Below are 20,002 nucleotides of genomic sequence, written 5' to 3'. Positions count from 1 at the left end.
CCTCCCCAGCGCCGGCCACTACCACCCCAGCCCTCTCCGGTCACTGGCGCCCCACTAAGACCCTTCCCCTTGTTCACCGCTGCTGCCCCAGAATGCAGGAAAACTGGTTTGAAAACCTCCCCTTCCCGCGCACTGTAGCGCACTTTCTCGGCCAAAATCTGGCTGATCCGGCTATCAATCATACCAGGTCTTGTCCCAAATACTTTCTACTCATTGAGAGCTTTTCATAGAGACCAAAAACAAAAATTTTTACTGAGTAGATTGTCCAATTTTACTCAAAAAGTTTTAGTCCGTTTTGACTTTTGGGCTAAATTTCTCCCAAATAGGAAATCACACGGGAAATCTGAGAGTACCAACGCGCTCTACACAACGAGAGCTTCATGAGGACATAAATTTCATAATTTTTCAATACCGAAATTTTGATGGGTCCCACGACCTTCGCTGTCATTTTTTGAGCTCTAAACGAGTTTAATAATTTTCGAAAATATTTTTCTCTAACTCCTGGTATTTTGGGCTCTGCGTAAGTACCTTCATTTCGCAGAAATTCAACAGTTACTCTGGTTTGTAATTTCAAGCTGGATAGGCAGGTTACTGGGAAAGTTTCAGAACCGGATAGAGATTATAGGCTACCCCACTGTTTTTAGACGTCCTAGAGGTGTCCCAAGCATCGGAATTGGCATAAGTAAACTCGAACCCTAATTTTTCTTAATTATCTAGTGCCTGATTTCAATTAAAAATCGATAAATTCATGGTAGGTTAGAAAATTATAATTTCTTTTTCATTAGCTTAGAGATATTGCTAAGGATCGCGGGGGAAAATTTTAGAATTTTTAAAGCTTGTTTAAGTGGTTTTTGCTAAATAGTTGGTTTCGGGGACTAAATTATAATTTTTTCAGATTATGAGTTTTGATTGATTTGGAGGGCCCAGGAGGAGCCATATGTTATTGATGTGTTGTGATTGTGGAAAATTGAGAATTAGAAGTGTTGTTTAAACCATTTTACAGGTTGGGTAGGTCTTAGGTATGGGGAGAACTCTGCCGGATTTTTGGCAAAATCTTAAAGCTATTTTTTGATTCTCTACAACTTTGTTTCAAGTTGTTTATTGATAAATTTTTATATATTATTTAGATGAGCTGGGATAACCTTCTTCCTCCGCCCAGCCACCATAGTAACCTTAAAGTGTTGTGAGCAGATATTTATTTTATTTATAAATTTTAATATTATTATATTTCTGACATACTCATGCATCACTTATATTTATATTTATGTAATTAAATATTAGGCATGCCTTATTTTGCATTTATACTTGATAATATTTACTTGGTTGTTGTGTTTGATAATTTGGAGCTATGTGTGTGAGTGGGTGTGTATGTGGTGTATATGGATATGGGTAGGATAGGCAAATCGGCTTGAGCTAGTCTCGCTAGGGGCCTGGTCCTTTTTGAGGAAGTTAGAGTAAGTACGGCTTTGAGTTGATCTCGCTAACCCCTGCATATAGATTTTTAAGCAAAAGTCCAGCTCGAGTTAATCTCGCTTGCAGGCCTTAGATTAAGAGAGCTGGGTAAGGGGATCAACTCCGCACATATGTATGCGTGAGTATGGACTTGACACGGGTGCGTGAGTACTCCAGATTATCGTTGATGTGACTTAATATGATTTATTTGACTTGTATGAAGATGATGCATTTCATTTCTAAGGATGCATTAGAATTAGATAGTTATAGAAATTATAAGTAAAATAAATATTTACTCTATGAGTCAAACGCTTATTCCTGTTCACTATTTTTCAGGTTACAGGAGAGCTTTTTTCTTTATGTTTAACCTACTTTCATTCTTCGCAAGTTCCCTTACTATAAATTTTATGTTTTGTACTTTCATTCTTCGCTATGTTATGTAGTAGTGAGTGTTGGCCACTGAATGAGTTGTATGCATTTAAGATAAGAGTTGCAGAGATGAGAATGTTAATGTAGATGAGTAACCATACTAGACTAGATAAAGTTCATAATGAGAGTATTAGAGAAAAGGTAGGAGTAGTACCAATTGAGGATAAGTTGAGAGAAGGGAGCTTTGAGGTGTTTTGGTCATGTGAAGCATAGACATAAGAATAGGGGTGTGCAAACGGTTGGTTCGGTTCCGAACCCAACCGAACCGATAAAATCAAAAATTGAAAATAAAAAATTTTAAAAATCGAACCGAACCGATTGATAAGAGAAAACCGAACCGAATCGAACCGATAAATATCGATTCGGTTCTGTTTTAAACCGATCAAACCGAAATTTATAAAATTTCATATTTTTAACATTAAATCTAAATAATAAAAACATAAAAACAAAAAACAATTAGAAATCAAAACTCAAAAATCTTAAGGTTCGGTTCGCTTTTCTTTGATTTCGGTTCGGTTCGATTTGGTTCGATTCAATTTGGTTCGATTTTTTTGATTTCCTATATATATTAATAATTTCGGTTCGGTTCAGTTTTTTTGATTTTTTTATGAAAATAACCGAACCGAACCGATTGAACCGAATTAATCGGTTCGGTTTGGTTTTTCGATTTAAACCGAAAACTGCTCTCCCCTACATACGAAGGCTCCAGTTAGACAAGTAGAGCACATTAGGTTAGAGGATAGAAAGAAAAAAAGAGATAGACGTAAATTGACTTGAAGGAGAGTAGTACAACATGACCTAGAAGTATTACAAATTTCTGAGGATTTAACTCAAAATCGTTTAGAGTGGAGAAAGCGAATCCATATAGCCGACCTTAAATTTTTGGGATAAAGGCTTAGTTGAGTTGAGTATACTGTTAAATATAAACTCTAGTCCTCCGCATGTATAGAAACATATTATTTAATTTAGGATTGTAATATTTATTAATATTTGGGATTGTAACTTATTAAACTTTATGTATGTGAAATTGGATGATTGGATGCCTATGATGGATGAATGAGCTGAACTCTCATTAATTTTATTTTGGGATTGTGGATGATTGACTGGTGAGCTGAGCTCCCCGAATATATTTTCATTGAGATTATAGGTCGGATGAGTTAATAACTCCTCGTTGGATAGTCCATTTTATGGCAGAACTTTGTCCGGTTAATTTCTTGAAATTGGGCTCAAAACAGGTTTAATGATGAGTTAGAATTTGGTTATGCTTACTACAGACTCCAAAACGGGTTTAATGTTGGGTTAGAATTTGGTTAGGCTTACTACAGACTTCGGAGGCCTTATGTTGACCCAAGTTTTAGTATCGGTCTGACCCATAGGATCGGGTCGTGACAATTAAAGTATAATATAATATAAAATTCAGGGACTAAATCATTAATTTTTAAAAATCTAAGAATTAAAGTGTAATATAGGGCAAAACTTAGGGACTAAATAATTAAATTATCAAAATCTAAAGATTAAAGTGTAATATAAAGTAAAATTTAAGAATCAAAATATAAATTTTCTTAAAAACAATTATGATTATCAATGGACATGAATTTTACATCAAATAGTCATAAATAATTCATCATCATCTAATATAGATGTTAAATTGAATTATTATATTTTTATTAATTATGATTCGCTAATCAATCCACACATTCATATATTATTGTTTATTAAATTAAAATTTCTATAAAATTAACTAACTAGTTCTTCTTTTGTGCTGACATAATAAAATAAATTAATTTTTTTTAATACTATATAACATATGTTAATGATATTAAAAAATATTTTATAAAGAAAAATATGAAATCATTGACATTCCTTCATTAATTATTATTCTAATTTAAGTTTCTTTTTTAGTAATTGAGATTTTTAGTGAATAATAGTCTAAACTCAAGAATTGGTGATATATATTCTCAAATAATATAATAATAATGATAATAATAAAATATGCAAAAACTTACCCCATGCTAATAGATGCAGTAATTGTGTCCTCCTATCATATTCCCATACAGCTTGTAGTTTATTGCCACTGAGAGTTATAATTAAATTAGTGGCGAAATTAGAAAATTTTTATTAGGGCTAAACTACAATACATCAATAAAATAGATTTTTTTTACTCATTTAATTATAATTAAATAAATTTGATATTTTAATTTAAATATTGATAAAGAAATTAAAAATTATTAAAAATTGATAGAAAATTTGAGGGGATAAATTAATGAAAAAAAGTTTACTATACATATTAATATTTTTTAAATATTTATAGGGGCCAATAAAAAAATTTAAGAGACCAATTAATAAAAAATAAATATTTTTTACACCTGTAAAAAAAAATATATGAATGTTTAGGGAGGCTAAGGCCCTCACTTGCACCCTGTTATAAATTTCACTTTGAAACATTTAAATTTTCATTATATTTAAATCAAAAATATTTTATTTACTTAAATGAGCTTTCACAGCGGCAGTGTAGGTGAAGTTTCTTGAGCCAAGAAGGGGGCCTGAAAATCTGTAACAACCAGCGAGTAGACATGAAAAAAACCAAGTGATTATTGAGAAAATAATAAGAGAAATAGGTCCTGCAATCCATCCTAACTGAGAGGTGGCCCATGCAAGAGATGGCACTCCTACCCTATTACTGCTGTCATGATATGAGCACTTCATTTGAAAAAAAAATAAAATAAAATAAAAATAAAGAAAATAAACCCAACACCAATAAAAGAGAGAAAGAAAAAAAAATTATTATTTTAATAAAAAAAAAAAAAGAAGATGCCAGTTCTCTTCAATGGACCATCATCATCTGTTTCTATCATATCTAAATGAAGAATATTGTGTGTGGTGATTGCTTTCTATGAAAAAAAAAAGTTAAATTGAATATAAATATAAGAGAAAAAGGCATATTTATTCACTATAATTAATTTGGTGATGTTTTTATATGGAAATAAAATGTTATAATGTTAAGTGAAGATTTTATTTTTTTATTATGTTTTTTTATTTGGAAAAGTTGTTAAGAAAAAGGAAGCAATGAGCAGACGTGGTAGATTTGATCTGTCTTTGTTGTCACCTTGTCCTTTTCTAATTTTGTAATAATATAAATAATTTACCTGTTAATGAGATATATAATCTAATTTATCTTGACTTTTATGTTTCACCAAATATTAATAAAATTAGATCGGTTAAAAGTTGAATTAGCTAGTAAATCAGATTGAGATTGGTACGGATTAAACGATTTAGAATCTTGAATCAATTTTGAATTAAAGTTAGAAGTCGGCTCCAGTGCCTCCCCTGAACCTGATTGGAAATGGCCCAATTTAAAAACTTTTTTTTCTCCTAAAATTTATATTAAAGTTATATTTGAGTCTTTTTTTATATTAAAAAATAAATAAATAATATATAAAAGTTTATTATAGTTCAATAATACCTAAATTAAATTGAAACTATTTTAAATAAGAATAATTTCGAATTGTGAGGTGAACCGTATTGATAAATCCGAATCGAAATAAGTCTAAATAAATAAAGTATATGTATATAATATAATAGTTTTAACAACAAATTTAAGACTCTTAGGAGTGCATTCCACTTAGTCCCAATAAATTTAAACTTACCATACTTTTTCATCAACATCTTGATAACATTATCAACCATATAAGCATAATGATTATAATTTTTTTTAACTGATGCTAATTCATGATTTGTTTGTTATGAATAAAAAATTAAAACAATTATCAGAATTAATAGAGTATTTGATTTGATTACTTATTTTTAAATTTTTAATTTAAAATATATTTTTTAATTTATGAGTTAAATTAAAAATAAATAGTTTATTCGATAAAATTACTTAAAAATTATTTTTAAGTAGTTTAAATATTTTATTAAAAAAGTAAGTAATTTAATTGATTAAAATTACCAAAGAGGATATATAAGTCTTTTAATTGTTCAAATAAAGATAATGTTGATTTTTTGAAAATTATTAGAATAATATAATCTTTTACTTAGAAAGAGTAATTTTATTAGTATGATATGACTTTTAATTTATTTTAAGTAACTGTTTTAACTTATAAGCTAAAGCAAATACTAATTTACTTATAACTTTTATTTATAAATAGATTTAATTTAATTATAAGCCAAATTAAATATCTCCTAAATTTAAAATTTAAGATAACCATGACAAAAAGGAATAATGTGGCATATAGTCATTGCCTGCTTCTCACTAAATCCTAAAATATTGCCAATATGAGTTTCATTCACAGATTTTTCTTGGTTAAACTTGATGAACCATTAATTCAAACATATGATCTCACATGTTTATATTTTAAATCCACAATAGATGGACTAGGTGTATAGACAATAATTCCCTTGGTCAGACAGAAAAATTGAAATTTCCCTCGTTCAGATAGGGAAAAATTGTTTGATAATTTAATGCCAACCTTCCAACGATGGTAGTGGCAAACAAATCTCTCTCATGAGGTATAAATTCCACTTCCTTACTTCCATGCCCCCACACACAGATCCCCAATGCCCATTAAGCAAGCAAATGAACTGAAAATTCCATGAAAGATACTGACCATTAAGCTGTTATGAGTTGTTTTTCGTAATAGTTAAAAAGCATTTACATAGGGAAAGAATTAACAAGGGCAAGGAAAATAAGTTACAGAGCTACGCTTTGCAAGATTTAAGTATTTTGTCCTTCATTTTAAACTGGGAGCTATTTGTGATATTCTTTCATCTTCCAGGAGTTCATATGGATCGATGTATGGTGGCGGCGAGACAGTCGTCTTGCTTGCATCATGGACAAAATTCGGTCCGAAATACTGCCCAAGTAAAAAACCAAACATATCAATAATTGGCCTTGATGAAACCCAGGGCACAACAAAATTGTGTAAAGAAACAGCTATAGCATATATAAAAGAAACGTAACAAATTAACAAACTGGAGAAACAGCATGTATACAAGACAACTCCAGGCCCACATGACACTAGATTTCCGTATCTTTACTTCTCCAACTCAAATTCCACCCTCTGAAGTTACAGGCCTAACAAACCAACAAGTTGAATTGCAACTCAATTCTTGGCAATACATATTAAAATAATGAAGAAGAGTTCCAGTTGCCAATTTCCTTATGGTGCTAAAGATTGCTAAGAACTTCACAAGCCTGCTGTCAACTGGTATGCCGAATCAGCAAACACCATGACCATTAACATGATAATTTCAGATTTCATCCAAAGCAGCAAAAGATCATTTGGGCCCAATCTGGCCATATCATTATGCACAGTTTTGTGCTTTGGATTCTTTCCCATTGTTTGATTATCATATTTATTATCTCTGTCTATCATTTGTTATTTTTTAACTCACCAAGATTTGAAAAAAAAAATTAAACCCTTCTTCCTCTTTGGTGAATATACACCAAGTAGACCTAATGGCCAAGCTAATCCCTATTCAGAATTTGAAAACTTGAAATCCATGCTCACATTCTAGTTTAAAAAATATCTATGGCTACAATTCCTACAGAAACAGACTCCAATGCAATAGTCACCACCAACTTTCAAATTTCAAATATCAGTTCACCAACCCTTCAGAAAGTAACCAACAGCTAATAGTTGCTACAAATAATAAAACAAAGCAGAACCTAAAATATTGACATTTGCCCATTGTAAGTTACGTGTCTAGCTCATGAAAAAAGTTCTGTTAACTTAATGTGGTACCAAAATTAATAAACCTAAAACATGCAACACACCAAAGAACAGAGATAGAACTTACAATGCAGAGAGCAGAAAAGAATGTCGCAGTTAAGAGAATCAATGGCCAAAACCCCAAGAAGAAGGTTCCTCCAATTGTAAGCAAAAGTTTAGCGCGAGGAATTAAACCCTGAAACCGACAAAAAAATAAGTGCCTTTGCTGCATGTGAACAGGCACACTTCAAAAAGAATAAAGGTTTAGCCCTAAAAAAAGGACCAAATCACAATACTCCCATGTCTGATTCATAAGAAAGAAACAAATTTAACCAGCAAATAATACTACACTTTTTAGATGTCAAATAAAAACTTATTCTCATTCAATCAAATTTCAGTTACAAACAGTACCAGTAATGAGTGATATAACAAAAATGGCTGTCACTTTTTTCACAGAAATATTGAATGGCTTTTAAGAAGGGTAGCCTATAAATTATAGAGGTAAAGGGTTTTTCTATTTTTATTTTTTCTATCTTTTCAAATATAATGCCAGAATAATTTAATAAGAAAGTCAGGTCATAAGTGAACTTCTGAGTTATGGCTCCCAACAGTCCTTAAATCAAGTCTTCAACAGACAAATCTATGTCAACTACCTAAAACGCTTCAAATTTCAACCACTACTCGTTGAATATTGATTGTTTCCTTTCTTTTTAGACTTTATTTGGTTTGTTCTTTTGATCATCTTTCTAAAAGATAATATCATAAAGAAAGGAATAGAGACTACTTCAAGAACTCATCCAGTCAACTGCCATAAACAGTTCCTTCCAAAAGGTGATCAAGTCAAGTCTAAGGATAAGCAAACATAAAAAATATCATGTTTGAGAAAAAAAAAAATGTCAGTTGTAAAAATTTAATTCAAATCCCAGAAAAGGAATTCATTCGTTAACTCAATATATAAGAAATCTAAAATGCTCAATTCACTTAAGAAAACCTAAATTTCAGTAAAATTTCCAAAACTAACATCAAAAAACTTTTTTCTTTCTTTTTTGAGAAATAAAAAATGTTTATGCATCTCAAAAAAATGAAATCCATTCGCAAACCCATCAACACCCCAGCAAGAGTTCCATAAAAGAGGACACAAAGAGGTTAACCTCAAGGCCTTCGCTGTTCAATGCCATGGAACGCTCTCTCTGATTAGAAAGGCTCTGATCAAATTCAGTTGAGACAACGTTTCTTTTAGGAAAGCCTCTATCTTCTTCTCCTAGCTTTATCTCATCCTCAACTCCATAACTCCCCCTATTGGTATCCTCAAGCAATGAAGTCGGAGTCATTCCTCTCCTCTTCAGCTCCTTCATGAACAACGATTCCGGTGGTTCCTCATCTGAAGAAGAAAATTTCACAAAAATTTCAAGTAAGGATAAAATCATCAACAAAAAATCAGAAAATTTAGCTGAAAACACAAAAACTTGCCATTGCTTTGATTATCTCCTTCTTGTACTGAACAGCTAACCCTAAACCTGGGTCTCTGAATGTATTTTCTCGAGCTCCCAGTGCTAAAATTTGTCAACCTGAGAATCACTTTCCTGGAATCCAATTTCCCGGGAAAATTCGGGTGTGAAAGGGAATTTGGAGAGAGACTTGATTTCAATATGTAAAGAGAAGCCATTTTTTTTAGGTCCTGTTTGGCATCACCTCTTCAAATCAATGGAACCTTTAAGCGAACGGAGTTTCAGTTTCTATTTTATGCAATCCAGAGAAAGGAAGGAAAGAAAAGAAAAGAGAGGAAACTTGGTTTTTGCTTTAGGTATCAGTTTATTTTAGCGAGAGTGTGTTATGATGAACTAACGTGCGCATGAGAGGATACTTGTATTTGCCCCTCTGGTGGCTGTGTGTGGTGGCTTGTAGAAGAATTTTGCCCACACAATTCTGGAAGATATGAACTCTCTTTTGGTAAAATTTAAAATGAATTGAGAAAAAAAAAATGCTTTATATTAAAAAATTTATACCGTTAAAATTTTACTCATCTTTTCAATAACGAATTTTATTAAAATAAAATGATAAAATTATATATATGATAAATTTAAAATAATTTTAAATTATTTATATGAAGATATATATTTAATAACGTTAATAATAACAATGTAATTTTTTAAAGTTTTAAGAATATTAGAATAATTAAAAATTTGATAATTTAATATATTAAATTTTATTTTTTATAATAATTTATTTCTTTAAAATTGAGTTGACTATTTAATTATTCTTAATTAACAGTAAATTTTGACAAAATAATTATTTTATTAATAAAAATATACTTTAACAATTAATTTGTTTCCCATAAAATTAAAAAAATAAATAAATTATGATTTTTGGAGAAATTTTATTATGCCGTTATGATGCCATGTAAGTTGTTTGACGTGAAATAGCAAATTAGTTATAAAATGACAAATAAGTTTTAGTGGGTCCATAAAATTCAATTTCATCCATATTTTAAAAGGATTTTTTTTTTCAAATTTTAGATTTTTTTTCTTATTTGTCTTTTTTATAATTGATTTGTCATTTTACATATTACTTATGTAGAATATCTTTCCTCTTATTATTCTTTTGATCTTTGGTGGACGTCTTTAAGTATTTTCACTAGTAATAACTCTTTTTTTTTTAATAATTATCATGTATCTATTTATAATAAATTTTGACATATTCCTTCAAATTTATCATTATTTATTAATAAATTTTAAATAAATAAATCTTTAAATTTATCCTTGTTAATAAATCTTAAATTTGTATGACTTTTTTTCTCTCATTTAATAAATTTTTTTATATTTTTATTATTGAGATACTAATTTCTTTAGAATAATACTCTATAAGGTATAGATCCTTTATTCAATAAGAATTTTAAATTTAGAAGTCATCTAATTAGCTTGTAAAAAGATAATTGAATTAAAAAATAGAGTACATAGTCTATTTATCGACTAATCTACATATTCTATTAATACTATCAAATTTTTTAAATTTTTTATATTATTTTTTTTATAAATATTAGTTTCATTTACAACATATTGACTTGTGTTTTTTAACTTTATTTTTAATTAATGAAATATTTTTCATTTATGTATATAAAAAAAACCTTACATGAAATAACTAATCTATAGTATAATTTCCCACAAAAGATTAAATTATAAAATACCTATATATATAATAATTTTTTTAATTTTAAAATTTAAAAAAAAAGAAAAAAAAGTAAATGGTTTTCTAGAGTAGCGAGCTTTATCCTATTATTATTATTATTATTATTATTATTATTATTATTATTATTATTATTATTATTATTATGTGACATTTTCTTCATTGTTAATTTAATGATTTTCTTGGATGGTTAGGCGGAAACTTTCTCAGTATGCGAAATTTTCTTGCATGTATTTGTCAAAACTAGAGGTTTTACGGTTGCGGCAGTTATCCATCTAATTCCCATTATATTGGAACCAATAACAAAATAATTTGACATATTTTTACAAAAGTTATTAAATTTAAAAACAAGGAGAGTTAAGGGATTATTCTTTTTAGTGAAAATTTGAAATTTTCATTTATAATAATATATATCTTAAACTAGATATAATAAATAAATAAATAAATTATAATAAGAGGAATTGATCAACTAAATTAAAAAAAAAATAATTTTAATTAATTTGATAAAACTGCAAACACTTTTTTAAAAAAATAAAAATTATAAATTTAACAAATATAAAATTATAATAAAAAGAAATTTATAAATATCCAACAGGAATCAAATAAGTTAAGAGAAATTAATTAATTTCCCTAAATTAAAAATAAATAAATAAATAAATAATGGAGGTATATACAAGGGATGGTTAATTAATTGGTCAACTTGTGGAGTATTTTAGGCACGTGGTTAATAAGGTTATATGATTTTGGTTTATAGTTGCTTTCCAAAACCCTTCTTTTTCTCAAATCTCTTGTTTGATTTGTTCTTTCATGATTTTACGCATAATTTTTTTTTTATTTTTAAATTACAGCTAGTGTTATTTTCAGATTAATTTCATATATTGTAATTATATATTTAAATTTAGAATTTAATAAGATTTTAAATTAATTGATTTTATTTTAATAAATTCTTATGTTTAGAATGAAATAATTTAATTTTTTAATTTAAAAAATATTTTAAATAAATAAAAATCAATCGTACATATGTAAAAATTTAATTGAATTATTTTTTTTTATAAATAATTTATTTTCAATGAAATCTCATAAATTTTAAAATATACTTTCTTACAACAATCTAATATATTTAAAATAAATAATTTTAAAATAATCTCTGCGAGGCAATAATGTTTGTGAGAAATGAAAATAACAATGCAAAAGTTAGGCTTTGTACATAAGTAAATAAAAATTTATTGCGGTTAATTTAATTTTTTAATTGAATTAATTAATAAAATAATTCTTTTTTTTTTCAAAAAATAAAATTAAATTGAAAAAATAAAATAAAATAAAACAAAATTAAATTAAATTAAATTAAATCTAATCAATTCATTTTAATTTTGATGAAAACTACTTGCAACTATTCATCACAAATAATTTTGTATGGAGACAAGACATGAGACAAATAGAAAATCCTAATTAAATTTATAATGAGATACTGTTTTATATCCAAAGGAGTAAAATAGTCATTTGTATCACTCTAATTATCATTTAGTCCTTATATTTTAATAAAATTAACTACTTAATCTTTTTATTTTAAAGAAAAATATACTGTTTAATTTTCTTATTTTTAATTTATTAAACTCTTTAATTCTTCTATTAATTTTATTGTTAGTCAATGAATTTTAATGGTTGGCTAAACTATTAGTTAAATGCTCTATTTTAATAAAATTAATTAGTTGGACCTTATATTTTGAAAAACATTGTTATTTAATTTCTCTATTTTAATAAAATTAATTAGTAGGCCATTACATTTTGAAAAACACAATATTTTGAAACACATATTCTTAAATGAAAAATAAAAATTTTGATTATGTGCAGACTAATGTTTCGTTTGTCTTGTGAAAAATAACTTATATATAAAAAATATTTTTCATGGAAATTATTTTCTAAGAAAATATTCTCTATAAAAATATTTTCAATTATTTTATTTTAATGTCAAAATAATGGTGTGTATGTACATTATGCATGTACAAATATTTTTATATTTTAATATGATTGTCAAAATTTAGAAAATAACTTTCCCTTTTGAAAAAAAAAGTCATTTTCTTTAAAATTATTTAATTTTTTCTTTAACAAAAAAATATTTTTCATTTACTCATTTCCTAGTTACCTCCAAACATTATAAAATATGAAAAATAATTTCTAAAAAATATATTTTTAAAATAAACAGAGCATAAATCTGAATTTACATTTTTAAAATTTTTTATGTATTTTTATTCAATTTTTTTGGGTATAATTTTTGTATTTTCTCTATTAGAAAATAATATTTGATTAAGACTCTATTTGTTTCACAGAAAATAAATTGTATATGAAAAATATTTTTTATGAAAATGTTTTTCGTTGTTTGTTTGTAATGTTAAAATAATGATATGTATTTATTTCATGTATGTATAAGTATGTTCACATTTTAATAAAATTATCAAAGTTTAGAAAACAAATAATAACTTTCTATTTTAAAAAATAAAAGTCATTTTTCTTAAAAATGATTTAATTTTTCCTTTAACCAGAAAATATTTTCTATTGATCAATTTTTATGAGTGCCCCAAACACAAGAAAATGCAGAAAATATTTTGCAAGAAAATATTTTTCGTGAAACAAACGAAGCCTAAATGTTACTTAACATAAATCTTCAAGTAATCAATGTGATAATCTAGGAAAATTATTTACCTACACAATAAAATTTAGTCTCTACACAATTAAATTTCTAGTTTTTATCTAAGAAAATGCTTTTAAAAAATAGGGACCAACTAAATATTAAAATGGATAAACTAAATAATAATTTGATTAGTATTAAGATCATTCACTAATAAAAATTTTGACGAAGGGAAAAAATAGTTTAATAAAAATAAAATATATGAACTAAATAGTATAGTTTTTTAAATATAAAAATTAAATAATTAATTTTATTAAAATATAAAGACTAAATTATAATTTTTCCATTAATTAATAGGTACTACAATCAAACTTGATAAGATATGATATTGGATCCTATCAGCAGAAAATTAGTTATTCCCTCCATCCATAAATAATAAACACATTTGTAGTTTTTACAGTAATTAAGGAAATGATTGGATAATTTTATTTTCATAACAAAAAAAAATTAATAATTTACTTAATTACCCTTTTTTGGAAATATGAAAAAGCGAATATCAAACGTGACAAATAACTAATTTAATTAAGAAAGAGTTGATAATATTAATTTTAGAAAATTGTATAAATATTTATTGTATTTTATAGAGATAAATAGTAAAATTAAAAAAAAAAACTTAATTCTCTTAGGTCTTCTAAATGTGTTAAAGAATTTTAGATAAATAAAGAATTAAATATGACTGTTATTTGCGAACGGAGAAAGTAATTAAATTAATAAATTTGGGGTATTATTGAAAGAGCAAAATCGTAGAAAAATGGGGCTCCCGTGTACACAAGTCAAAGATAATTGTCCAATTAAATGGGTTCAAATAAGGCCAATCTAACAGTAGGAAACTTAATCATGCAATAATTCTCTTGTAATAATTGGCTTTTTCTTGCAGGACCACAATTACATGGGTCCGAACAAGACTTGCAAGTTTCAGTTGCTGCTCTTCACAGGTGCTTCCAAAAACTATAGCCAAACTAAATACAAAGCTGTTTTACACACGTTTCAAAGAAAGCTGTGACCCAGCAATACATTATTGACTACGTTTCCTGTAAATCTCCTTCCATTTTGGAAGTAAATTAGGAGAACTGAGTGTTATATCTCCAATTTTTAAATGAGAAATCAGTGTTTGTTCACCAAGTTTTGTTGTAATGATTCCGTCGGTCTCGGGTCGGTCGGCTGCCAACAGCTTCAGCTTCAGCTTCATTTCTTATTGCAAATTTTCTCAAATAATGCATCTATATGTCCCACAAGGAGTCACATAAATGGTAAGGGAAATTATCAGGTAGACCCAGTCTACTACACCATTTGTAGACTAAATCAAGAAAATCATTTTATGGTAATACAATCATGAATAAATATGTGATTTAATTTTCTGCACAAACATTCATATGGATGAAAGATATTTATGCATTCACTATAATACAAACAAATGCACATAGTCTTCGAAAAACAGGACCTTCAAATTTAATTAACAAACTTCTTTTTTCACCCCTTCTGCATATGCCATAATCGATATCATGCTTATACTTTAATGAGTCTGTGATGCCATGATCATGGTGAATAAGAGCATTGATCAAATATACAAGCATCTTTCACAAACCTCCTATGAACTCGAAGTTTCTTATGCTTACTTCATCTTATTGTTCTTACCTGACAGACAAGTGACTAGCATTAGGAGAGAAGTTCCCCTAAACTACAGTCTTCACCTGGATTGATTGGGACGCTGTTGAACTTGCACGTGCTGGAGTTAAATCCGAGACCACCAAAACAGCATCTCCTGCTTTTATCACGCCCTTTGTTCTCATGAGATCAATTGTTTTTGAGATGTTGTCTTCCATATCATCTGATAAATCAACAAGGAGGGGGGTAACTCCCCACCTTAAATTCAAAGCCATCTGAGTTGCACTATCACTTGTGAATGCAAATATGGGAGAATATGGGCGGTTGCGGGACAGAAGTGACGCCATTTCTCCATGCTTTGTATACACAAAGATTGCATCTACTCCAAGGTTGTTAGCTGCAGAACAAGCACAGCATCGTAAATTTCAAAAATCTACCTGAGAACTTGGGGTATTACACCAAGTCAATATTTTATGTGAGATCATATAAGCACACAAATGGGAGTGAGAAATTCAAGTACATATACATGGTCGACAGGATACAAGCATGATTTACTTTAATGCCCCAACTGTTCTTGGGAACTGATAGTTAACATTGAATAAACAGAAGCCAAGTGTTCTCGAACAAGAATTAAAGCTCTGTTTGGCTTTAAGAATCCTTTTAAAAAGATCGAAAAATTGATCAGCATCTATTACATGACCAAGGCACCTCTGTTACTTTCCTACATCATTATTTAACGATGAACAGAAATTTAATTTATAAAAAAAAGAAAAAAAAAAGTGAAGTTACCCATTTCAACAGCAGAATTGCATGTTTCTTCTGCAATGCGCTCATGCAATAACTCTCCAAGTTGACGTGTGTGGAGATTGCTTTGTCGGTTTTCCTCGCGACTCCATAGTTCCATTCGACTGCTGACCATTTGCAAGACAGATAGAGCCTTTTGCCCATATGATCCAATAGCTGACTCACCAGACAACATCAATGCGTCGGCATATTGTCGAACTGCTTCAGAAACATCTGCCACCTTATTGCAGCACAGAAGAAAATCACAAAATGAAATTTCAGTAATAAGTTTACTAGGTGATATTATTGTCCTTTAGATAAAGAACAGCATGAGCTGCAAATTAGAAAGCAAGTTTCCCAGAAAAGGCATCTTAATCAGAAAGAGATGCCTCAATCTCACTAAAAGCTCAATCATCTCACCATTCAAACACTTCAAGTCAAGTGAAAACCCTGAAAATCTCATGGTGCAATGTGAAGGGAAACCATTCAACTCCAATTAAAGTGAAAATGAAGTTACAAACATCTCTTGCAACCAAACATTTTCCATTCTTTTATGCAACTTGATTGATTCAATATCTTGGTTTGTGATTTCTCATTTGAGGTAGCCTTCTTTGTATTCAGCCCATCAAATTGTGTTTTGTTTTCTTTGACTTTATTATATTTTCAATATAATATCATACAATAAAACGCTTTTAATTTTCTGTAGATTTTCTCCCCCTTTCTCTGGAGATTTTGTGGCATATTACCTCAGCACGTGTTGGGGTCGGATATTCAACCATTGACTCAAGAAGTTGAGAAGCTATGATCACAGGCTTGTTTAGTTGCCTGCAGATATGAGTTATTTCTTCTTGAACAGTTGGAATCTGTTCAAGAGGGATTTCTACTCCTAGGTCACCACGAGCCACCATGATTCCATCAGAAGCCTCTGCAATTTCTTCCAATTTCTGAAGAGAATCCAAACTCTCAATCTTTGCTAATACTTTAATTGATCTGTGAATGACAATGTACATGAAAATCATAATTCCAGCATGCACAAGGAAGCAAATCCCTTCTTATTCAGCAGAGAAACTATCAAAATTCATCTATCCAAAGCAAAAATGAGAAACAGAATTAATGACAGCACTCAGCAATGGAACATGATGCATGAAACCAAATGCTTCACTACAAAACAAAAGTTGAAAAATTTAAGCTTCCAATTGCATGTATTATGGAGTAGCTTGTTTAGAAAACAGTGCTCCAGAAGCAGAATACATCATAATATTAAGAGAAGGAAAATCATCTTTAGAGAATTATTCACAGTGATTACTCCATGAATCACACTCACTTTGCAGAATTAGTGGAGAGGCAGTTCTTTAGGTGCTTGACAGAATCAGCATCATTTACAAATGACATAGCAATCAAATCAACACCTTCAGAAATGCCAAACTCAATATCAGCCCAATCCTACAGGAAGAAATATATGAATCTTTAAGCATTATATTGTCCACAGATTGAAAAAGTTATACAAAAAAGAATATAATTGATCATCATGTTACTATCATTCATATTTCTAAAGTTAAATGCCAATATGCTTTATGTACATTCCCAAGAGAATGTGAATAAACTGCACAGAAATTTCAATGATAATCGCTTGTGTGCTACTTTGTTACTCGTTGTGAGTTTATTTCATAATTAATAATATCCAACTTCTAAAGAAACAAGCTCCCTATGCGTATTGACAATTCAATTAGTCCACACCCTTCTTGAAGAAAGGTTTAATGGTGCATAGAAGCAAAAACAAAATTAATGCCTTTGGAGACTTAGAAATAAACATAACAACAGATGCACGTAAAACTAACCTTCACTGATAAAGTAGGCAGTCCATAATTCCTCTCCACAAGCACCCCTTCTCTCCAAAAGCTCAATTTGGCTCCAGGCAGAAGCAGACCAGGATCTGTGCACTTACAACGCAAATCATGTCCAATCTTTTCAATTACTTCAAAGCTTGCCATTCCACCATCAATAACCAGTTCATCACCAACTATAATTCCTGCCAATCATTCAACATATATAAACTTAACATTTGCATTTAAATACCAAAAAAATAAAAAGACCCAATAAGTAATCGTTCTGTTACCTTCAGAAAACCCTTCATAGTTTGCTTGAACTGTGAATGGAAGAGAACCCTCAAATTTTTTTGCGGTAAACAACCAAATTGAACCTTCCTGATTCCCAGGGAGAACAAATATCCATCAAATCTTCAATTTCCATCAAACAAAACTAATTACTACAAACCAACACAACATAATCATGTTTTTCACTAGTCCACCGTGCTGGGTTGTGAGAATAGTAATCCCCTTTCAAACAAAATAAACCACCACAAACCAACATAAACAAGGGTATATGGTGATGCTTGTTACTCATTAATGCAAATCAATGCTGGATTCCATTTGGTTATCTAAGATGCTCCAAAGAGTATAAAAGGTCAATAAAGAATTTCAGTTTTATTTTTGAAAAACAAGCATCATGATTGACCATAAAACTCAATATAACCATTTTTATATATTTGTGCAGTATGATGTAAAACAATCATAATCTAAGAAAACACATCCTACACAGCTACACTAAACAGAGAGGGCAATTTTCATGTTTTTCCCATAAAGCAAAAACTAATTGTAGGATTTCTACTTAGTCGCCTCATTTTCCCACTAATTACTACTGAGTTCTATTAAACAATTACCTCAGCTTTAAGAGAGGAAGGAGCTCCATGATCCACCACAAAAATCTGACTCCCTTCAGTATCAATCATCACAGAAACACAAAACCTTCTTTGCTCATTCAATTTCTTGATCCTCCTAATCACATTGCGATGCCATTCCCTTGTGCCATGGCACATGTTAAGCCTAGCCACATTCATCCCTCCCATTGCCAATCTCTCCAATTCCTCCGATGAACAACAAGCCGGCCCAATTGTACAAACCAGCTTCGTCTTCCTCATCCCCAAGAACCCTTTTTCTCTCAGCTCTCCCTCTGCCACCATATCCAAACCCAAATGATCCAAACTCTTAGACTCTTTTTTAGTACTCACTTCTGCTACTGCACGCACAACCCCATGCCTAATAGCTCCACTCTTCACTTGCCTCACATTCCAAGAAACCCCATGACCAGATACTGGAAGAACAAAAACCCCCTTGTTCAAATCACCACTCTGGCTCTTCGCAAGGACTAAAGTATGAAATGTAAGAGCGGAGCTAGAATTTCTAACTATTGCCATGGATGGTACCCAAAATGAAAAGGGTTCTTGATGGAAATGTAGTTTGGCCGAAGAAGATCAGGATTTAGGACTTCCACAGGAGATTAAGCGGGTATTGAGTGACACATTGACGCTGGAATTATCGATGGATTCTTTTTGGATTTTCTTGGAAGCAAAAGCAAATGGTGGAGATTACGAGGTGAGAAAAAAGGGTTTACGAAGTGGATTATATTAGCACTAAACAGGTAATTACTGTTTTGGCAGTTGAGTCAGGAGATATTTAGGCATTAAATTATTTAAAACCATGGACGGTACAGGCAGCTCAGATTTTAACGGTAAACTACCCCTCTTAAGGGCAGTTCTTCCCATCATGGGGTTGCGTTACCTGTTTAGAACGTTCAATTCAATTGACAAGGATAATACGAAACTTACGTTTATTACTCATGTCATTAGGTTATATTTCTTTATGCTCTTGAGTCCCACAAAGACAATCTTATCTTTATTTGCAAATGAATTAAAAAAATATATAATTAATATAATTAAAGTAATAAATTTTATTAAATATTTTTTTAATTTACTCTTTATTTATATGCTTTATTAAAAATTAAATAATTCTTTAGTGATTTATAATTTAAGATAAATAAAAAGTAAATAATATATAACATTAAAAATACAAAATTTACCATATCTTTATTTTTAAAAATAATATTAAAATTATTCTGAAGTTTTAAAAATATATTATTTTAGATTGCATGTAGATCATGTGCCACGTCTGCCTTCAACTTTACGGACAACAGACAATAAAAAAATGTTGTGGCGGACAGAGAAAGAGAGTTAAAACTGAGGTTGTGCGGTCCTAATGCTATCCATCAGAAGTAGAACATCAAGAATTTTGGCATATATATCATGTGATGGTTTCTG

The 20,002-nt window shown here is 29.5% G+C and overlaps 2 protein-coding genes and 1 pseudogene across 2 annotated transcripts; all 3 read right to left on the bottom strand.

Moving 5' to 3' along the window:
- Positions 1–5,568, bottom strand: part of LOC110662218 (amino acid permease 6-like) — a 45,538-nt pseudogene extending 39,970 nt beyond the window's left edge.
- An 890-nt stretch (positions 5,569–6,458) lies between these two features.
- LOC110649298 (uncharacterized) lies at positions 6,459–9,535 on the bottom strand. The gene is made up of 4 exons (XM_021803817.2): positions 9,063–9,535; positions 8,744–8,973; positions 7,681–7,788; positions 6,459–6,734 (listed from the first exon to the last, which is right to left on the bottom strand). Exons 1-4 carry the CDS (start codon positions 9,256–9,258, stop codon positions 6,612–6,614), a joined length of 657 nt encoding a protein of 218 aa, XP_021659509.1. The 5' UTR covers positions 9,259–9,535; the 3' UTR covers positions 6,459–6,611.
- A 5,300-nt stretch (positions 9,536–14,835) lies between these two features.
- On the bottom strand, positions 14,836–19,494 carry LOC110649299 (pyruvate kinase isozyme A, chloroplastic). The gene is made up of 7 exons (XM_021803818.2): positions 18,569–19,494; positions 17,966–18,053; positions 17,688–17,878; positions 17,174–17,292; positions 16,596–16,839; positions 15,856–16,090; positions 14,836–15,463 (listed from the first exon to the last, which is right to left on the bottom strand). The coding sequence occupies exons 1-7, from the start codon at positions 19,100–19,102 to the stop codon at positions 15,135–15,137; spliced, it is 1,740 nt and encodes a 579-aa protein (XP_021659510.2). The 5' UTR covers positions 19,103–19,494; the 3' UTR covers positions 14,836–15,134.
- Positions 19,495–20,002: the final 508 nt, after the last annotated feature.

This window comes from Hevea brasiliensis, chromosome 8 (genome assembly GCF_030052815.1).
Source record: "Hevea brasiliensis isolate MT/VB/25A 57/8 chromosome 8, ASM3005281v1, whole genome shotgun sequence".
Classification (NCBI taxonomy): domain Eukaryota; kingdom Viridiplantae; phylum Streptophyta; class Magnoliopsida; order Malpighiales; family Euphorbiaceae; genus Hevea; species Hevea brasiliensis.
The sequence above is the reverse complement of the archived record's forward strand: the minus strand, read 5'-3'. Positions and strand labels throughout refer to the sequence as shown.